The sequence below is a fragment of the Diospyros lotus genome, chromosome 9 (assembly GCF_014633365.1).
Source record: "Diospyros lotus cultivar Yz01 chromosome 9, ASM1463336v1, whole genome shotgun sequence".
Classification (NCBI taxonomy): domain Eukaryota; kingdom Viridiplantae; phylum Streptophyta; class Magnoliopsida; order Ericales; family Ebenaceae; genus Diospyros; species Diospyros lotus.
In genome coordinates, this window is record NC_068346.1 from 34176277 (window position 1) to 34192734 (window position 16458).

Here is a 16458-nt window from a genome sequence, read left to right on the forward strand (position 1 = left end):
TATTGTATTCTTTTGTGTGTTTGATGGTTTGATCATAGTTTATTTTTCGTAGCAAGAGGCGAACAAGTGGCCGACAGTAGCAAGAAACCCTAGGTGAAGAAGAAGATGAAGGGTTGCAAATCTGACAATTGAGATTGAAAAATGTTTCACTACAAAAAAAAAAAAAAAAACACATTTTAGGGACGAATTTAGCGAAGAAATATTTCGTCACTAAATAATTTTTAATAATTTTTATTAATTTTTTTAATTTAGCTACGAAATATTTTGTCGCTAAATAATTAAAATTAAAATGATTTACAGACGGAATATTCCCATAAAATTATTTAGCGACAGAATATTCTGTCTCTAAATAATTAAAAAATTAAATTAAAATAAAAATTATTTAGCTACGAAATATTCTCATCACTAAAAAATTAAAATTATTTAGTGACGGAATATTACGTAGCTAAATAATTAAAAAAATTAAATAAAATTAAATTTATTTAGCGACGGGAATATTTCGTAGCTAAATAATTTAAAAAAAATTAAAATTATTTAGCTATGGAATATCTTCGTCTCTAAATAATTTTAAAAAATTAATTTAAATTAAAATTATTTAGCTATAGAATATTGCATTGTTAAATAATTAAATTAAATTAAATTTATTTAAGTTAAATAATTTTAAAATTTTAATTTTATAATTAAAATTAAAAGTTTAAATTTAGTGACGGGCTCCTGCCTGTCGCTAAATCCTCCCGCCACTAAACAACAACGGGCAGACCTGTCACTAACACCCCACGGACCTCCCTTTTCTCGGTTGTGCCCTCTTTTTAAATTTTCTCGTCTCATCCCCCTCCAAGTCTCTAAATTCCCCCTATAAATCCCCACTTCTCTTTTCCCTGTCTTCTCCCATCTGCACTACTAACTTCAGTTTAAAAATTCTATTTAATTTTTTTTGTAGAGTCTTTATTTAAAAAATACAAGCATCACCAAAATTTATAAGGTATTTTTTTTCTCTGTGTATTATATTCTTAGTATATTGTTATTTTAACTTTTAAATACTTCTTTGAATATTTTTTTAGATGAAAAATATCCATGTTATTCGTATTTATTACACGTATATTATTATTTATTTTACATTTATATAGTTGCATATTATGTATATATTATTGTGTATTGTGTTTATATTATTAATTATTTAAACAAGATAAAAAAAATTAGAAATAAAAAATTATTATGTCAATTTTTTTCAATAAAATATTAATTATACATAAAAAAATAAAATGAATATACAATTTATTTGTAAAAATTGTTAATTATCATAAATTTTATTTATATAATTTTTATTTTTAATATATATTAATTATTTAAGTTCAAAAATTTTATTTTTTATTTTTTAATTTATTTATTAAAAAATATTATTCATTACTATATTAAAAATAAATAATATATTTATTTTATTTATATATTTTTTAAATAATTTATTTTTAAATTTTTAATTTTTTATTTTTTATTTAGCGACGGGGTTATACCCATCATTGATTAGTGATGGGAGACCTCGTCGCAGATCAACGACAAGAGGCGACGGGGTCTCCCGTCGCTGATTCTGTCACTAAATACTCTCATCACTAAAATTCGTGACTAAATTTTAGCGACGCCAATTTTAGTAACGGATTTTTTCCGTCACTAAATTTTTTAGCAATGGATTTTTTTGTTTTAGTGATGGATTCTCCCGCCACTAAATTATCAATTTTTTGTAGTGTTTGATGGTTTGATCCAATGACTGTTATACCAATTTGTATGAATTTAGGATCGAAACAAAACCATTATCAAACTATTAAACACACAAAAGAACACAAAGTTTTACGTGAAGAGCTTAAGTTGGAAAAAATTCATGGCAAAAAGAACAAAATATCATTATGATGATATTGAGACAATAATTCTAATGTATTTGGTACATATTTATAAATCTAACACTCATCTATAAATGTATATAAAAAAAGATTTATATAAATCCATAGTTTGATCGGAAGAAAAGTCACAAAAAAAATAAATCTTCAATTGTAGATATGTTCTCCAATTTGTAGTAAAATTTAAATTCCGAATCACAATTATGACATTATTCTTGAACAAACATGAAGCATAATGATAAAATACCAATAACTAGCTGCTTATATTAGTGAACTAATGAATGGCTTGAAGGCGCCTGCCAAATTCTTAATCTGATCATAGCTCGAAGAACAAGCCACAATTCCATCGTTCCCGGCAAGAATCCGGTACTTGTCCTTCCTGGTAAAGTTGGTGCACTCAAACCCTAGAGTTGCGGCCAAGATCCTCTGAACATAGTTGGCAACATCATGTGGACTTTTCCCAGAAGAACACGTAGCTTCATGAGGCAATTGGTTAAGGAAAGTAACCTCGTAGATCGGCCTAGGGTTCATCAAGAAGAAGATGGGGTCCAAGCATTTCCAGCCTCTGGCTGTGGTTGCATGGAAGAAGCCAACCCTATAGTTCATGGCCACTGGCACGATTCTATCTGTGAGCTCGGCGAAAAGGGCACTGAATCTCAAGAGGAATGGCTCTCTACAAGTTGTTCCTTCAGGGCAAACCACGAGATCTCCACTTGTCAATTGTCTTTTGATCATCTCAGAATCGACTTGCCGGATTCTTGTCAATCGAATGGTGGGAATCGGCGATAGGATCTCAGAGAGTCGGGAGATAGAGTATGTCACTGCCGGGACTCGGCGTTGGAGGACAAAGGAAAGGACAACTGGGTCCATTAGGGTTCGATGGGTGCAAACGAAGAGGACACCGGAGTTAGAGGAGGAGGCGGCGGAAGGGGGCTTTCCTTTGACAATGATCTTGCCGCCCAACAAGCCGCTGATGTAAGGGATAGCCCACACGGGGAGGATTAGGCCGACGGCGATTCGGATTACCGCGAGGGTGATGCCGAGCGGGAGCCATAGGAGGATCAGTAGAGCTGTTGATGGGGTGGGGCGCTTGACGAGGCGACCGTCGTGGAAGATCACCGGCAGCGGTCGGAGGAGTTGGTTGTTGCTCTTTTGGCCGTTGACGAATGGACCGTGGCATTGTTTCTGTGTTGTTTAAAGACCTTGTTAGTTATTTAATTAAACTTTGGGCATGCAAACACCCATCAGAGTTCAGAAGAAATACCATCTTTCTAATAATTAATTACCTTACAAAGGGACAAAAATGAATCAGACCGAGTCTTCCTTCCAAGCCCCATGCTGGGTTGATCATCATCTCCAAACAACGCAGCTACCCGATCCGAAACCGAACCAACATCATCATTACCCCTAATGGAACCGGTAGCAAACCCGAACCGGTTCACAACAAGCTCATTCCCAACAACATCATCGGCTCTCAGATGCTCCTTCACAAACCTCTCCACCATGATCCTGGGCATCTTGGTCACCACAACGCGCTTCTCGTAGCAACTGAACGCCCCCCAGGCCTCCATGTCAACCCCATCCATGTAGAACTTGGGCAGCACCGCCCTCGCCACCGATTCAATCTCCGACTCTCGAACCCCGGCGGTGGCAACAAACACGGTTAGTTTTAGCCCCGCATTCTCCAGCCCGAATAGCTCGAGAAGCTGAATGAATGGCCAGAGCATGAGCAACAAGGCGAACCGCAGTAAGCCCGACGCTTCGAAAGCCACTAACATGAAGTAGGGGAAGGGGTTTGGTTCGCTTAGAAGAGTCCCTTCCAGCTCCGACACCACAGACTGCTCCTCCATTAGGGTGGTTTTTCTTTGTTAATTTGCTTAATTCTTTGCGGCCACCGAATGGCTAAGGAATGGGAAATGGGTTAGCTAGCGACGATATATATATATAAAATTAGGTTGGAAGATGAAGGTAGATTGACTGTTGTCTAATGTGGGAATAAGGCAGTTCATCAGCCTGCAACTACCTATAGCTACATAGCTCTTTGCTATATATGCTAGCTAGCTCGTGACATATTTATACACAGGAAATTTCGTATATATAACATTTTTCCTATATATATTTGTACTGTCACATCTCTCTCTCTCTCTCTCAAGTTTTTCTCTGTACGTACGCCAACTTTAATTAGCTTGCATGGATTGATTACTTGAGCGCAAGAATGTTGTCAAGTTGAACTACTAGCTAGTCTCAATTATTTTAGGGGGTCCATTTTGTGCGGCTAAACGCAAGTCCACCGCCACCATGTTTAGGTTACTTAACTCATGAGAGTTACTCAGACGTACGTGTGTGTGTATTTATATATATATACACATATATATTTGGGTTAAGTAATGTTAATATGTCAACTCATCACATAAACACTATTCTATATATCCATATAATGCAGAGAATATGTATGATTAATATTTAAGGGTAATATAATTTTTATGTTTAATGTTTTATTAATTAATTTTAAACTAGTATATATAGGGTGAATTGACATTCATTTGATGAACCTAATTTATTTTATTGGGGTAGTCAATTGATTTTACGGTTTACCAAAACACAAAATACCAAACTAAATCATTTTGGGTGATTTTTAAAATTGTCAAACGATAATAGATCAATAATTTTGTAAAATTACAATTTAGTTTGATCCATTTAAGTGGTTTAATTTTTTCTTGCCTGCCATCTCAACATTTTTAATTTAGGTGGGAGTCTCTTAGTCTAACTTTCCATTTCACATTAGCATTTAATATATAGTTTTTATTAACGAAAAAAAAATGATAGTTTAAAATTGAAATAAAATTATAGCTAAATATTATTATTGACTATTGTTATTGTCAAAAATACAACAATTGAGATTTGTGATATGGGAATATTGGAGTCACGATAGAGTGAGGTGAACAGCTGACAAGTATCTGCTTGTGAAAATATGCGTTGGGGTAGTTTCGATAGTGAATTAATTCATTCTAGAGTAGCCTCATGTGCATTCGGTGCATAACTGCGCTCACAAGAATAACTTAGAAGGCACGAGGGAATTCCTCACCCACGTATGCCTTTTGATGCTTAAGTGGTGTAGGCCTTACGGCGAGTTGTCAAAGCAGGTTATTGGCCTCTTAAGGGCTTGCCTAGGTGATATTTCGAGTTGTTGAGAGATGTTTCCCAATGCAGTATATTATTCTTGAAGAAATGAGTCTGTGAAAAAAGAAGTCTCCTTTAAGAGAAAAGGGTCGGCAACACCAAGACTTTCTGGAAGGTCACTCATCCTAGAATTACTTTCACCCAAGCATGCTTAACTTTAGAATTCTGGTGGGATCTAATACATTAGTATTAGTATGATCGCTTAACTTCCATAAAGAAATAAATCTCCCTAAAAAAATTGCATGAAGAGTCTCCCTAAAGAATTTTTTTGAAGAAATATCTTAAAGAAAAATCTTCCCAAAAGGATTCTTCCCTAAAGAAATGTCTTTCCGAAAGGATCATTCCCTAAAAGATTTTCCTAAAGAAATGTCTTCTCGAGAAGATTCTTCCCTGAAAAAAATGTCTTTTTGAAAAGATTCTTCCCTAAAGAATTCCCCTAAAAAAATGTCTTCCCAAAAAGATTCTTCTCTAAAATTTTTTTCTAAAGAAATGTCTTCATGAAATGATTATTCCTTGAAGAAATGTCTTCCCAAAAAGAAATTCTAACCTCGGAATTCCCTCCCCGCTAAAAAAAGTCCTCCACTGTTCATTCTACTGCTCGTTTATAGGAAAATGTGCCAAATTTTTTTCTTACACCATTTTATCTTCAAAATCATAAATATTTACATTATAAGTATTATTAATTATTTCCTTACTATTTATTCATGATTTATTTTTGAAAAAAATATTCACTTAAAATTACTCATTAAAATATGTTCACTTAGATTTATTAATTAAAAATACCTCCAAGTGAACGTTAGAGAAATCTATGAGGCAACAATTATAAGACAATATTATCAATTCTTTCTTTACCTTAAATGTTATTTAAATATGATGAATAATAAATCAAATCATACCTAATTTGTGTGTTTATACATATATATTATTTAACATAATAAGGTAAATTACATTTATACCCCTTAATCGTTTATGGAGACGCTTGTGTCTTTCTATCTATTTATTTATTTATTTATTTTTCTTAAACACCTCACCCAAGAAAGGACTTTATCACTCACCTTTTCATCCCTTAAAACTTGATAGATAATGGAACTCCAAGAGGAGACAACACTAAGATTTAAGAAAGTCCGAACATAAAAGACCTTTTAGTCATCGACAACACTTCCAAGGGCAAGACCACAAGGTGGTAGGCAGGCATTACAGAAATCTTCCCAAAATGAGAAGAAAGGTGGCAGTGCTCCCACGCTAATAGAGAGGCCAATTCAGCAACACATAATTTGGCACATTAATGGGCAAAAGCAACAAAGGCTCAAGCTGATTTACCCCAGGGACGTCTTCCCCATCAATTGAAGAAATATGCTTGTTAGATCTATCCACTCGTAGCAGTTCAAACCAGTCCAATATTTCTGGTAGGATATGGCTCCATCAATGGTTGTATCCCTTGTGATCCTCATTATGTGGCCTCTCTTGAAGGGGCTCTTTGTGGTGATGTTTATTTAGTGAAAAAAAGAAAAAGAAAAGGTGTTCGAACAAAAAATACTGTAGAGAGATCCGGAGACAATTTTAACTCATTTATATTGATCTATTATATATGATAAGATGAACTCTCTAAAATGTGTTAAAATTGTAAAAATTAATATCAACATCATATCATATTATTAGACAGCACTTCTCTATCTAGGGTTTACCCTAACTAGAGGGTTTGAAAATTTGTCTTGTTGGGTTGGTTTCTCCTAGTCCCCCCCTTACCCTCACATCACTCTCCTTTATCGTCTCTCTTCTTCATATTAATTATAGACTATGAATCGAACCTTTATATGGCTTCATCAAGTACTAACACCCTCTCCATTATTGTCATTGGCCTCCCTTAGCCATCTCCCTTCATCCATTCCTCTTCGAAAATAAAATATTTACACTAAAATTGTTTTAAATGTCATTTTATTTCCATAGAATAAAACAAGGTCGAAGAAAATGAAACATTAATTGACCCGAACCTCAAAACCTAACTTTGACATGACATCAATATATATTGATTGACATGAACCAAATATAATTGACATGTACTCCAAGTCATTGCATCAATTATGAATCACCCAATTATGCATTGTTTATGACTCAATGCATATGCACCGACTCTGTATGGGCCACTGCATGGGCAACTGCCAGCTGAACATATCTTTTGTTCAAAATCTTCTAGTCAATTGGTAGGTTAGTGAGTCCTATTTTTACTATTCGTATTTGGTTCGTACGTGTTCCAAGCTAATGTTAATTATATATCTCTTTACGAGTTTGTTTATCATTATAAACAAACAAACAAATCAGAAGCAGTTTACATACTAATTTCAAGGAATAGAAATAAAGAAATTATGTATGGAAGACTATGTTTCTTGGCAAAATCAAACACGATTAGTCAAGGATTATCCATGAAGCAATCAACAGATGATCAGATGAGCAAACAAGGACAGCAAACCAACAAGCACAGAGAAGTACTCAAACTAATTAACCCCATTAGAATTGTTTCTTTTCCTTTATAAAAGGCCAAGACTCCATTTAGTGTTTAGGGCTGGCATTGGCATTGTTGCTTTACATATAAGATTATTTAGGTGGTTATCGATGCATATATATAAGTCTTATATATGTAAGTTTTAAAAGTAAAAAGGGCTAATAATATTGTCATTAATTAATGGCTTAATAAGTATCCTTGTTTTTGTCTAGATAGTAATGAATTATCAAACTAAATCTGAGTGCAAAACCCAACCTCTCATAAGAAAAGAGTTATCAAACTAACACTATATTCATATATATATAATGCAATAAACACCATATTAATACTTATATTTAAATAATTAATTACTCACTTATTCTTTCTATATATATATATATATACTGCATGAATTTATTTTATATTAATAAATTTTACAAATTTTATTGAATTTATTTAAACTTTACAATTTCCTTTGAACAGAAAAAAAGTAAAGGAAAAGAAAGTACACTCAATAAATGAATTTATTTGGAAGTATAATATTTCAAAAATTCTATTCATTATATGTTCCTTCTAGTAATGAAAAATAAGAAAATAAAATAAAACTCATAAATGACTTTTTTTACATTAATAAATTTTACAAATCTATTGAAATCATTTAAATGTTAAAATTTCTTTTTAATGAATAAAATAAAAAAATGAAAAATACCCATTAAATGGATTTACTTACAACGAAATAACACTCATTAAATAAATTTATTCATATTAATAAATTTTACAAATCCTATTGAATTTCTTTAAACTTTTCAATTTCCTTTCACTAACAAAAATAAAAGTACAATCATTAAATAAATTTATTTGAGTTAATTTTTTACAAATTTCGTTGAATTTATTTAAACTTTACAATTTTCTTTCAATGTAAAACAATAAAAAATGAAAAGACAATCAATAATTGAATTTATTTAGAAGCATAAAAGACAAATTCTATAGTTTAAATCAATATTTTTTAAAATTTATTTAATAAATCACTTTAAATACATGAAACTGATCGAGTAGATGGGTTAGTCCAACTGAAAAGAAAGAAAAAAATGAGCTTAAAATATTTTCTCGAGAAATCCTACGAGATTCTCCATTGATTCTTTCTCAACCAACGAAAAACACACAAATAGTTAGAACCCTATAACACATTAAAAAAACACACAAATAGTTAGAACCCTATAACACATTAAAAAAACACACAAATAGTTAAAAACCCTATAACACACCTAATTTGAACAATTTTTCACAAGGGTGGGATCCATCATTCCACACATCCACTAATCAAATAATTGTCCAGACGATTTCTCTTTAAAAGGAAATAAGACACAATAAGGAGCAAGATGGAGGGTTGCTTCTCAAGCACGGAAGCTATGCAAGGGCGGTCATCCTAAGGTGGAGGGTTGTCCCTTCTCCTAATGGCATAAAGGGCTTCGCCAAATCTTTCAGTTGCTCATCTAAATATTAAAGTATCACTTTAAATATCAAAATTAAATTTTTAAAGAGTAATCTGATAATAATAAAAAAAAAGAAAAATATGCTTTGTTGATAGCTTGGTAAACTCATTATAAGATGCTTGTCGGATAAAATCTCTTCCACTAAAGATTTCAACACAATATTAATTAATTGCCGACAGCCACACAATTATTATATGTATATAATACATCCCATCCTAATTAATTAATTATATGATCTTCTCATTCATGTCTTCTTTTCTCTATCTTTAGGTGAAATTATTTCGTGCCTCTGTCAACATTACATTTTGGTAAGTCAATCAATGATTTGTTACCATGTGCTGATAATAAGAGTAAATTTGTGAACACATCTACGATATCACCATCAACTAACATGTCACAATGAATCATTGAGTTTTTTAATCCTAATTTTATAACTAAAGATATTGTGACATTTTATATTTAAAAATGGTAGCACTCAGTTTTGGAAAATTTAAAAAAATCAAAGAAGGTGTTTCATTCCTTATTCACAATATAAAGTTGAAAAATTAAAAAATTAAACTTTTTTTTTTTAATGAGAGATTTCAAGGTATTATTTGGGGGAATAGTTGGGTAGTTTCATTACAAATGTCGACATTTGTGTGACTCGACTGTACCTTATAATGCTTAGAGATGTAAATAATTGACAATTGCATGAAATATTCGTGCTCCCTCTAAATATTTTTGGATGACTAAATAGATGTCTTCATTACAAATATCGACATTCGTGTTAAAAGTCTCAAAATGTTAAGAAAGGTAAGACATTTAAACATTGGAAATCCAAATATCAAAATGAAGTCTCTAAAAAATACTCTTTTGCATATATTCTATTTATGTTAAGAGAAATGTATATATATTGGTAGAATTATTCTCTTTTAGTTTTCATGGTAAGATTGGAGGTATGCCTTAGCATAAAACTATAGACGTTTCGAGGTTTCGATTAATGAAATTCTTACCTACAAAAAATTATTTAATAGAAAATTAGACCTGAAAAACAAAAAATATTTTCTCTAAATGAAGATCCTAAGTTGTTTGTTTTTTAATTAGAAATTTAATCATTCAATAAAAAAATTAGAGTTAGAAAATTAAAAAATATTTTTCATAAGCAAGTCCTAAGATTTGTTGCTAACGTGGTACCTATGAGGTACAAAATAATTTCTCCTTCTTTTAATTGGTACATGATAAACAAATATAAATATTTTTTTCTATAAATACAAATTTTATTAAATAAAATCTCAAACTGTCTATAGATTTTTGTTAGGGCATACCTCGGTCTTCACACCCCGAAAAAAAAAATGAAAAATGAATCTAAACTACCATTATATATTTACATTTTTCATAACATAGAGAATATATATACGAATGTCAGAAAAAACCTTCAATCAGGTTTACCTTTTGAAATCATTAATTCATTCTCTTCCCTAAATAGAGAATATAAATGTTTACATATGGGAGATGGGAAAGTGTGGAGCTACAACCACCACATGATAACAAATCATTAACTTTGGGACACCAAGATTTCTTACTTGAGGTGGTACTAGGAGACAAAAATAATTTTCTTAAGTAGTGTTTGTTAATCAAGATATAAGACACAAAAGATCATATATAGAAAATATTTTAGATGTTTGTCTTATTTAGTGACCATTGAAAAAGAAATCACTTGACTTCTTATCTTGATTTTTTCAAATATGCTTATCTCTTTTCTTCTCTCAATATAAGCATATCTTAATCCTTACAGATAAAAATAATAATAATAAAAACGCTTGTGTCTTCTAGTGCATTTCAAAAAATTTAACAAATAGTTTGATAAAAATTTTAAAATGCTTCTCAACCTTATTTTGACCATTCCATATCTTGGTCCAGAAAATATCCAAATCTTATTTAATATCCACTTATCTTACTCATTTTAACAAACGCTATCTTAGTTTTATCTTTTGGATACATGAAAAATAATTATAATGTCTACATTTGTCTACATTAAGTAGCGTGAAAGATTCAAATCGAATATTTTCATAATTATTATAAAATATTAATCACCACATGAACCATTCTTTAAGAACTAATTTCGGCTACTCTAATATAATAATATATATATATATGTGTGATCAGGTCACGCTATATATGTTAATTCTTCTTCATCAATATGGGGTCTACAAAAAAGATAGATAGATATAATAGTGGAGGCTGGTTGGTAGAAACTTGCAAGAAGAATGAAAGTAGGTTGGATTTGCATGGCACCCGGCCGGCTGTGGTTGCTCAACCTCTTTAGTTTCCTTTTTGTCAACCCTTTGAATCAAAACATCTTTCTTTAATTTATTACTGCCCCTATGCTTCTTCTTTTTCATATATATGTAGACAAGTTTGGTCACCGATGTGATGGAATGAAAGTAGGTTGTGTGTGCGCTTGGCGTCGAAAAAAATAGGCATGAGCAAAGTCGAAATAATTAAATTGAATTGACTAAAATTATCGATTCGAATCGATTCAGTTCAAGTTAAAGGTCAATTTAGTTGAATTTTTAAATTTGATAATTTCAACTATTTCAGTTCGATTTTTGTATTGAAAAAAAAAATAGAAATAACTGAATCGACTGAAATATCATTTTTACTTAACTAATAAATATTTTTAATCAAGTAATATTTTTGAACTGAAATGTGTTCATAAAGATTAATCGAGTAATTTTTTTTTATTCAAATAACACTTATTCTTAAAATTACATTTGTATATTTGACAAAATTGACCTTACTAGTTTTTGAAAATTGAAATCTATCATCGAATTAATTACATTTTATCTTTTTATTAGAAGGGTATAATTGTTATTTATTATTTAATATTTTTTATGTCACATCTATTTCCGTTAATATCATAAATACGAAAATATTTTATATTATTCTCTATCTTGTTTTCTTGTAAATGTTTTCAGAAGTAGGCCAGACATCGAATCAAAAAAGAGATTGATTCACAGTTTAAGGGTTGGACCAGAATTGAATTGGGGTTGGAGTTTTTTTATTTTTTATTAAATAAATAAATTCATAAAAATACATATTTAATGATAATATGTTATATATCATATAGTTACTTACCTAAGAGGTGAGCAGTGAGTTGGAGATGAACACAGAAGAAGAAGAAGAAGAAGAAGAAGAAGAACGCCCCAACAACTCAAAGCCTTAGAGGTAATTAATTTCTTGGGCCTTACTTTTAAGCCCAATTTCTAAGACCATTACCATCTGCAATCTGAGCCCAACCATAACCCATTTCCTCGCAATTGAGCCCATAACCTCCAGGCCCCAAAATTCCACAAATTTAAGGCCTACAAGCAGCCTATGGCAGAGCCATACAAGATGAAATTTAAAGGACTGCTATTTTTTTTTCTTTTTTATTTTTATTAAATAATTAAATCTCTTATTAAAAAATTAAAAAAAAAAACTCTTTTAATTTTACAACGTTACACTACAAGTTGTATTTAAGAAAGTGGATCGATCCGGGGATCTCTTGCCTTTGAGAGATTCTCCCAAGTCTAAAAATATATCAACTAACCTTCGAGATCTTATCTAGAGATCCGTAACAGATAATCTGGAAAGACTCAGGAGCCCTTCTATCTAATAATCTTAATCTCTATAAATAAACAAGGAATAATTTCTCCAATCAATGTATGTTCAGGACTCCACTTAGATTATATTTCTATTACTTCTATATACTTTTTTGAAGACTAAATTAAGTATCGAAATGTCCGAACAGAAGACACTCCGCTCCATTGTTGTTAAAATCCCGATTTTATGCGTACGATTTTACGATTTTACGATTCGAAGACCCCCCAAACGATTCAAATCCCATGTAAAATCCAATTTGGGATAAAATCCTATAAAATCTCGATTTTACATGTACGATTTTACGCTTCAGAGATCACCAAATGATTTTACGATTCAAAGACCTCCATTGATTTAAGTTGTAATTTAGATGATGCTTCCAACGTCTCAATGTCACATAGCATCTAACATTGGAACTTATGCAATGAATTGTTATATTTTGCCTCTAAATTGGAACTTGATTTAACATTGATTGCATAAGTTCCAATGTCACATAGCATCTAACATTAATTGCATAAGTTCCAATTTACTTGATTTAAATTATAATTTTTACTTGATTTAACATTGATTGCATAAGTAAATCAAGACAAACAAGTAATTAATTAATGGACCACCCAACTCCAAATCGGGATATTACTCGATTTAATCAATATTAAATCAAGAAAAAATTGCAATCTAAATCTAATGGAAGACGTTGGAAGCATCCTCTAAAGAATTTTAAGCTATATTTTACCTTTAAATTACCTATATTTTGCCTTTAAATTGCCTATACCAACCTGCTAGTTTTTTAGCTATATTTTGGAAATATCATCTTTTGAATTATAATAAGAAATAATTAGGTTATTAAATGATATTAATTCATTTTCTACAAAATTATGTTATTATAAACATATATTTACAAAAATTAAAGGGTATTTTTAATTATCTCTAAAATCTTACGATTTTACGATACGATTTTATGGACCCTTTGTCGATCCCACTTAAAATCCCGATTTTAACAACCTTGCTCCGCGCCCTTAACTGTTTTCGATTTGGCAAGTTTGCTAAAAACTAGAACCTTGAGACAGATACTCTCTCACATCTACAAACTTATTGTTATATCTAGCCAACGACACTATGAATTAATAAAACATCATTTTTTATATTTTTAAATTTTAAAAAATTAATTTTATGACTTTTTGAAGCACAAAATGTTAAAATATTTTTTTATAATAAAATTAAAAATTAAAAAAAATATTTTCTAAAATTGAATAAATTTTCAATCCATTTTTATTCTTTGAAAACCTTCCCTAGCATTAGGGGGCTATCTTTGGGACCTATTATGGACTAAATTAACACCACTTTACAGCACATTATGGCAATCAACCCCTAAACCAATCACCTCAAGTCCTAAAATCATCCCCTTTTTTTTATACTCAGGACACTGTCGAAACTGAATACAAATCACGTAAAAAAGAAGAGATAAATTCAATATTTTATACTTCTTGTTATGGGTGTTATACCTTTTTTATATCACCTTTTAAGACATTTCTTATCCCACATTTTGGGGCTAATTATACCTTAAACTAGCCCCTAAATTATAGCCCACATTTCCCTCATATATGAACCAGCTTGGCTTTATGATGAATCTTTGGGTGTCATATTTGAATCCTTTATATATTCACCTTGTAGTGGATAAGCCAAAACCCAAACTTCCTTGTAACTTATTAAATACTCTTCCTATTCTTTTGTTTTTGTTTTTCTTCTTCCACTTTCATCCAAAAACCATTCTATTATGTCTGCTACCAAGAATATGCATATATCCTCCAATGTATTCTAAAAAATTTAAATGAGGGAGAAATAAATATATATAAAAAATGTTAGATAAAAAGTCATTTGTCTTTTTTTTCAAAAGTCGCCAGATAAGTTTAACAAACACATTAAAAATGATAAAAATTTGGAATATTTTTTATATCTTATCTTTTTCGGTCTATATTTTGGTTAACAAACACTACCCTAGTGTATTGTGCCAAGGGTTTTAGTTGTTAATTTTGTCATTCCATGATTTATTTGGCAATTCGTTGATTAGGGTTTTTCTTATTATTACCTTTATTCTACTTGTTTATTACCTTTACGAACTTGTTCGGTCATGAATAATACGAGTAATACATGTATAGCTGCCAATATACAATAATAAATTTATTCGACTAAAAAACGTCGTCATTAAGCCGCCTAAGTTTACAAAGAAGAAAATTGTCAAAGGGCGCAAGACGATCCCTGCGCAAACATTTTGATACTTAATGATAAAAGCCCAAGAGTAGTATTTATACTAGTATTAGAAATGTATTTCTTCTAGAATGAGTGTCTGCCTATTTATAGATAAATATGAAGTGATCCAAAATATACCAAAATTATGATTCTTGTAGATAACAATTATCTTTATTAATCATAATCTGATTAGAATTAAGATTGTTGCAGATAATATCTATCTTTTATAGATAATGCTTATCTTATCATTTTACAAATAGAATTTCTTGTGAATAATTGTTTATCTTCTTTCTAGAAGGATTTCTATAAATCAGAATTATCAAGTTCACATATTATGTGGAGTCCTCTCTTATTTGAAAAAATACTATGACGGTGCATCGAATCATTTCTCGTGCACTTTGAGCAAAAAAAATGAGCAAATAGCTAATAGCCAACCCTAAATCATTCAAAAGTAAATTATAGAATATCATGTCTCTGAGCTAATGCTTGAAAATTTTGCCACGTAAGGAACAAGAACAAGAAATGGCATAATTTGTATCCTTATCACATATTCTTATTCCAAATACAACAATAGCATATATATATATATTGGTTTTACATAAGCACATTACATGTATATATACACATATATCTACTTCTTAATATTTTTCTTCCATTAATCTTAATCTCAAATTAAGGACGTAAGAGAATTTATGGACATGACTTGATAAAATTAAAAAATGCGCACCCACTTTGGTCTATCCCTTTATTCGATTAATTTTACTTTTAGTCTTTTCAATTAAAAACTTGAACTGCTATAGCGATGTTAATTTATTTGATTTTTTTAAATTATTTAAGATAAGATGAATTAAATGACAACAAGGTGGAGATGGCGGTGGGAGAGTCTTATTCCCAAAACTCGAGTTCTATATCTTTACAAGACACTAAAATCGAACCCAACCCGCTCCCAACAAGGACTAAGCAAGGATGGGGATTCTTATTCTTATAAAAAAAAAAAAAAGTCAAACCCAAATTAGCAACAATAATAATCATTCATAGTGATGACCATTAAAAAATTATCTACTTTTCTCTTTTTACTCTTATCTTATTCCTCCTCCTTGTCCCTTTTTCTCTCGTTTCCTTAATTGTAACCCGTCATTATCTTAATAAATTTTTATTTTTTTTCTCTTTTTGTATAGTGTGTTCAAGTTTAACAAAATTTAGACGATTTGAGATCAAATTCAGTGATTGACAACAATAATAGTCATTGATTGGTGACGATTTACTATCATTGGTTTTTTTTTTTAACTTTTTTAAAAATTAGAGAAAAGATAAGAGTGAGAAAAATAAAATGTAAGAGAAAAGTACGGGCGAGTATTATTAATTATATTTTTAATTAAAATTAAATATTAATTATATATTTTTAAATTTGCATTATTCACATCCTTAATTATTATTATTGTATTATGACTATGATTTTTTAATAATTTCTTACGATCTCTTCCATTTTGATTTTTGACTAGGAACATTCTACTAGAAGGCAATTAATGGCTTATACCACATCGAGGTA

At 30.6% G+C, this 16458-nt stretch overlaps 1 protein-coding gene across 1 annotated transcript; it reads right to left on the reverse strand.

Annotated features, from left to right (window-relative positions):
* Positions 1 to 1965: 1965 nt before the first annotated feature.
* LOC127809433 (glycerol-3-phosphate acyltransferase 7-like) lies at positions 1966 to 3938 on the reverse strand. The gene is made up of 2 exons (XM_052348211.1): positions 3176 to 3938; positions 1966 to 3074 (listed from the first exon to the last, which is right to left on the reverse strand). Exons 1-2 carry the CDS (start codon positions 3737 to 3739, stop codon positions 2151 to 2153), a joined length of 1488 nt encoding a protein of 495 aa, XP_052204171.1. The 5' UTR covers positions 3740 to 3938; the 3' UTR covers positions 1966 to 2150.
* Positions 3939 to 16458: the final 12520 nt, after the last annotated feature.